The sequence below is a fragment of the Anoplophora glabripennis genome, unplaced genomic scaffold (genome assembly GCF_000390285.2).
Source record: "Anoplophora glabripennis isolate ALB-LARVAE unplaced genomic scaffold, Agla_2.0 scaffold1590, whole genome shotgun sequence".
NCBI classification, from domain to species: Eukaryota; Metazoa; Arthropoda; class Insecta; order Coleoptera; family Cerambycidae; genus Anoplophora; species Anoplophora glabripennis.
The window spans coordinates 3,526-9,937 of record NW_019418205.1 but is presented as its reverse complement, the minus strand read 5'-3'; the positions used below and the strand labels follow the sequence as shown (position 1 = coordinate 9,937).

General features: G+C 32.2%; 1 protein-coding gene across 1 annotated transcript; it reads right to left on the bottom strand.

Annotated features, from left to right (window-relative positions):
• Positions 1-2,325: 2,325 nt before the first annotated feature.
• On the bottom strand, positions 2,326-2,970 carry LOC111692594. Its single transcript, XM_023456657.1, has one exon. The coding sequence runs from the start codon at positions 2,968-2,970 to the stop codon at positions 2,326-2,328; it is 645 nt and encodes a 214-aa protein (XP_023312425.1).
• Between the last annotated feature and the right edge of the window lie 3,442 nt (positions 2,971-6,412).

The window sequence follows — 6,412 nt, the reverse complement described above, 5'->3', positions numbered from 1 at the left end:
GTAGTGAAAATTTACGCAAGTCTAAATTTATTTCATCAATGGCTATATTAATATTACTATATGGAAATGAATAATATACCTGTGTATCATCAGCATACTGGTGAATTTTGCAACTAGATAGGTATGTAGAAAAGTCTGCAGTGTAGACTGAAAATAATAAAGGGCCCAATACACTACCCTGAGGAACTCCTTTATTTGTGACCCTGAAATCTGAAGATTTACCACAACACAACACCTTTTGACGCCTGTTGCATAAATAATTTTTAAAAAATAATTGAGGAATATCTCCAAGACCGAAATATTTAAGTTTTTTAAGCAAAATGTTATGATCCAACGTATCAAAGGCCTTGCTTAAATCTAAAAGAATCAAGCAAGTACTAAGATATTTGTCATTTGATCGAAGTATATTGTCTGTGACATCTAAAAGGGCTGTAGTTGTGCTATGATTAGCCTTAAATCCCGATTGATGCAATGGTATAATATGATTTGCAGTAAAATAAGAATTAAGTTGCTCACATACTATTTTCTCTAAAACCTTAGAAAGAGTAGGTAATAAACTGATGGGTCTAAAATGAGACAGGCTTGTGGGATTTGTGATTTTAGGAACAGGACATATATAAGCGTGTTTCCAAATATCGGGAAATTCTCCTGAAGTGAGACATTTATTTATAATAAATGTGAAATACTCAATTAAATGTGGAAAAAATAAGTCTAAGGTTTTTAAGTTCATTCCGTCCGCACCTGTAGCGTTAGATTTCATTTTTCTTAAAACCAAACAAACTTTCCAATGAAACCGGTACATTAGGTATAGAATCTATAAAAAAATCATTTACAACATTGGGGTCTTCGTTACTAATTGACAAAATTTTTAGAATCAGTTTTTAATTTATAATTTAAATAAGCCTTTTTTTCTGCTTTGACAGATCTATTTACTAAATTGCGCAGCTCCTTATATTCTTCCCATACCTGTGCAGTTCTGTTTTGTTTATATCGAGTAAAAGCCCTGTTCCTTAGTTTCATCATTTTTTTAAGATTACTTGTCAGCCAAGGAGCTGGAGGTTTAGTGAACCTAGATGTTTTATAAGGTGCATGCTTATCTAATAGAATATTGCAATTATCATTTAAGAAGTTTACCATTTCACTGGGCGTATCGAATGTGTATATAGTATCCCACCTTACTGCCATCAAATCTTCTAAGAAAATATCGTAAGAAGAATTAGAGAAATCTCTATAGATTCGTACAACAGGAGATATTTTGTCTCTTTTTAGTTTAATATTACACATCACCATTGAAGGATCCGATATGCCACACATTCTTATGACCGCACTATCCATAATCATATTAATGTCATTAACAATAATTAAATCGATTAGTGTAGAAGAATTTTCGGTAACACGAGTTGGTTCGGTTATTAATTGATTTAGGCTATATTTATCTAAAAGTCTTTGTATGACTCTAGAACCACTACTATTTATTAGCATATCTATATTAAAATCTCCACCTACAAAAACGTAGTCAAAATCGGGTAGTAAATTACTAATGATATTTTCTAGGTCTTCTAAACATAACTGTAAGTTATTCGAGGGTGGCCTGTACACGGTTCCAAAACGCAACCTCTTACCTGCAATTGTTGTTGTGATCCACAATTGCTCTAACAATTTATTTTCAGGGACATCTAACACCTTAGTTTTAATCGTATCCTTGACATAAAAAGCAACTCCCCCGCCTGTACGTGCTCTGTCCTTTCTAATTAGATTATAGCTTGGAATGTATAACCCATAGTCAGGTACCGACAAATCAAGCCACGTTTCTGACAAACCAAATATGTCAAAAGATTCTGCAGTTATCAATTCTGAAATACATGTAAAAGACGCACACAAAGAGCGTACATTGAAATGCGAAAAGCTTAAATTAGCCACAATAGAATTATTAGCTGTTAATTGTTAATTGAGCTCCAACTTTCAATAAATGAATAAAAACTGAATATGGTTAATACATACTAAATCATACATAATTGTACTACAATTGCCATTGCAATTATTATTAGGATACTAAAATTAATACTCAATTACAGAATAATTAAGGACAAAGAAAACAGTGTAACATAAAAAGTATTAAATAGACATAGCCATTATTTAAAATTTGTCAAAGATAAGTATACAAACATATTTAATTTACTTTCATATCAATAAAGAAATATGTAAAATAAACTTTTACAAAGTAGAATACGCAGATAGTACAATCTAGCTGCGTAAAAAACTTCAACAGCAAGAGATACAAAAACCTAGAAAAAAGTTACCTACAGCTTGGCCACACCGATAAAACTATAAGTCGTTTATTGAATTAATAACACACCTTTTATTGTTGCGTAAAACGTATACCTTTCCCCCACTGGTCCAAGCATCTCTCTTGCCGTATTTCTTCTTAGCTTGCAATAGAAGTTCATACTGATTCTTCGGTAAGTCCTCAAATATAGATATATCAGAATTCTTCAGCAATCTCTTGGCGGCGTATACTTCATTGCGCTTAATATTAGTAACAAAGTTGACAATTATAGATCTAGGCCTATTGGACTCTGTAGATTTACCAAGACGATACAAAAAATCTACATCACTTTGCACACATCGAACTTTCATTGTATTCCCAATTATCGAAAGTAGTGAATTTAAGTCCGACTCACTTTCTGTTTCTGGATCTCCATGAAAACGAAGAGTATTGCGTTTATTAGAAAGTTCTAAATATTTAGTTGTAGTTATCACAGATTGGATCTCTTGTTTATTTGATTTAACACTTTCGTTGAGACCTTTAATACTATCAGTAACTTCTGACAATTTATCATTTAATTTGGCAAACTTCTTATCAAATTTTACCTCAAGTTTGTTGACGAAAGTGTTACATACATTATTGATAAGCTGCTCAAGTTCCTCATTATGAATCACTTTCTTGGCACTTCTCAGTTCAGCAGTCATGGTGACGACTTTATCAATTGTGTACAACTATAGATTGGAAATTGATATATTGGAGAATGAACGAAAGGTGCAAACTTACACGTTGCACTTTGCACTTATGTTCTCGAAGAAGCTCAAACTGTTCATATTCGTCTTTACAGTTTTATATCACCTGGTTGAATTTCCACTATTTATTACTACAGATTTACCACTTAAACAGCAAAAAAGACACCGGAGCTCAACAACGTTGTACTTCACTCGAAGGCGCGCATTTCAATTCCAAGTTAGTAAATTAGGTGTCATTTGTCAGCTATGATTAGGTCTATCTCTGGGGCCTTAAACGGTGAGTTGGATTGTGGTGATAATTAATAATTAGACAGAAATAAAACAAAGAATGATTTAAAAATTATTTATTTCTTTCGAGATATTTTAGTTTTAACATAGTCGTTTTTATTTTTTCTTTTAGATACACAGTTATGGTATAGAGCCTGTTTTAATAAATAGCTCACAGATGATTTTATTTGCGTCCAATATTCTTCCCCAATGGCGTCGTATATTTGAGCCCATTCNAAGATACGTAATGTCCACATCACCGATCAAAAAGAGGGTCCAGTTCAACGATCATACCAACACCCGGTACATAATCCACTGGGCTTACGCCCATAGGACAGCTAGATGTGGTGAGCGTTGGATGCATGACGCAATCGACCGTGTCCGATTTCAAGAAAGAATAAAAAAATTATCTTATATTATTGAACCTGTACTTGTAAACAAAATCAATCAAATTTAACCTCTTCCATATGTTCTGTATAATATATGTATGTATTATATAAATATTTAATAAAATAATTAATTAAAATTATTTTCTTTTATTTTCCCTATTTCCCCTTAAAATTAAAAAATAAATAAAAATCAGATATATTTTTAAATTAATTTATTAAATTAAATAGATACAGTGATATATACTTAATAATAAAAAATTTAATATATAATACATTAATAAATATTTAATAATAGTGATTTTTTATCAATCCAGCTGTTATGAGTGCTATCAAATCGCAGACGTTTCACTAGGCCTCTATCGCCCTTCTTCCTCACTATCCGCTCCATAAGGTAGACGTCAGGATGCTTGGCCTTCTGCAGTTCTTCCGTATAGAAACAATAAAGGGTTATTGGCTGACTTTGAGTATAAGACAGTAAGTATGTAACAGGATCCGTCCTCTTAATACGGTGATACGGTGAAAATTTTATTGGACCAGTTAGGGGTGTAGCCCTTATCGAACACCCCTCTGTATTTGCTTATTCTCACCCGGTCGCCTATTTTGAACTTTGACAGGCTTGAATATATAAGTGAATACGCCCGGTATATGTGAAAGACATGTCCTGGCAAACCGCTGGCGTTCGGCCACCGGTTTTTGAAGAATATTTTTTATTATTATTTTTTTTAATAGTAGTAGTTAGTTCGATTCACGCACGCATAACATTTTGTTGAATATTTCGCTACATTGGAATAATTAATAATTTTGTGTAATTGATTTTGTGAGTGAACCGTAGGTAGAAATTTGTCTAGTGCATTCCTTTTTTCCCTTTCCATTTGCCCTAGACAGGAAGAAAGGTCAATTGCATCACATCATTGTTAATAGCTTTTGGAATAATGGTCATAGACGAATTTTAATCTACTACAAATGAGGGTATTATAACCCTTTTTATGTGGCCACAAATTGGGCCCGATCGGTCCAATAGTTTATGAATAATTGCATTTGTTTGTCCAAAACACGATTTTTTTAAACGATTGAGCTAGGTCATTAAGTGCATAAAAATCAATTTAAACGCCGGCAAATTATAGTTAAAAATCTGAAAATTATGGTAGTTCAATTTTGTTGCTTTTTTTTCAAAGCAGAAATGGGGTATTTTTTTTATAAATAAAAAGAAGTAACTCCGGAACTACTGGTCTCAGGAACACGACAGTCATATCACTGACTAGCTGGTAAAAGAATAAAGATTTAAAAAATATATACCCTACGCCCTTTCTGGGCCGAGATATCCCTATTTAAAAAAAAACACAGCTCCATTGTTTATAAACATTAAGGCCTGAAATTAATGCTATATAAGCACAAAGGTCTAAACTTTATGATACATTCAACGAAGATTCATGAATAAATAAAAAACGTATAGTAACTCAAAGTGGAGGTAAATTATCTTAGCTCGTTAAGTCGGCGTGAGGAGGGGGACCAGCTCGTGTGATTCAAAATCGTGCCTGCTCAAAAATTTTGCAATATCTCGGCTTCCGCTTGACGTAGAGCTTAATTTTTTTTAAACTGGGTAGTTCGTCGAAAAAATGACAACTAGACCACCAAGCAACCCCTAAAATAAGGATTGGTTCTTATAAGTGGTTTTTTAAAACATTTTTTCGTCTTGCAATTTGACTACAAATACCTTTAAACATATGGAATGTTATCCAACCCCCAAATCAAGGGTTATTTTTTATTATCGTCCTTTTTTTCATTTTTTTTTTAATTTTACAGAAAATATATCTTCTACAAAGAACAATAATTATTATATTTGTTACATTGTGCGTTTTTATTTATATATTTTTAATGTGTACATATATATCTGTGTATCGTGTATGTTGTTGCAATTCAAAACATTTAGAGTATGTGCAATATTTTGTTGAAATTTTTTTTTAAATACGAATAATGTCATTTAAGAATAAAGGTTAGTAAAATTATAAAAACATTATTATGTACCATGCATGCCTACGCTATATACAGTATGCATTTGCCTTTNTATACATATATTGGAACTTGTGCCATTACATTACTGTTGAAAATGTTTTTAAAACTTTTATGAATGTGTAGAAATTAACTTGGGGACTGAAAAAAAAATGTGTGCCACAAATTATCGCACAAAAGAACCAACAATTCTGACCACGGATTCAGTTCGGCGGGGTCTGAGCCATATAAATGAACATTTGAATATAGAAAAAAAAAATTGTATGTTTCCTAGCGCTTTTTCGTGAATTTTTGCTATTTTTAACCTGTTTTTTTGAGGTTAGGAAATTCCTGTGATGTGATAGCTCAATTCTGACACCGGATTCGTGATCAGGAGGCAAAAATACTACAGATAACATATGTCGCATGAAAACTACAGACAACTTTCTCATTCAACATTCTCAACCAATAGTAGACCAATCAGTAATAGTCCAGACGGTATCTACTTCAAAAAGTCCATATTTGGGTGAATCGTATATCCACGGAGATTTTTGGCTTTTCGGCTTTCAAATATCACTAGAAATGAAAATTTTTCTATGCACATAAAAAATGTGGGCTTAACTCTTGGCGGCACAATATGTTAAAAAAATTCGAAAAATGTCATATTTTTCTTCCTATTTAATTATGTATATTTTCAAGAGTTGATTTTAGGCGAAAATGGAAGAGGAAAAAAATGTTTGTAATTAAATTTT

Excerpts from the sequence above, each read along its gene's own strand:
- LOC111692594 (XM_023456657.1), bottom strand. The coding sequence starts at position 2,970 with ATGACTGCTGAACTGAGAAGTGCCAAGAAAGTGATTCATAATGAGGAA.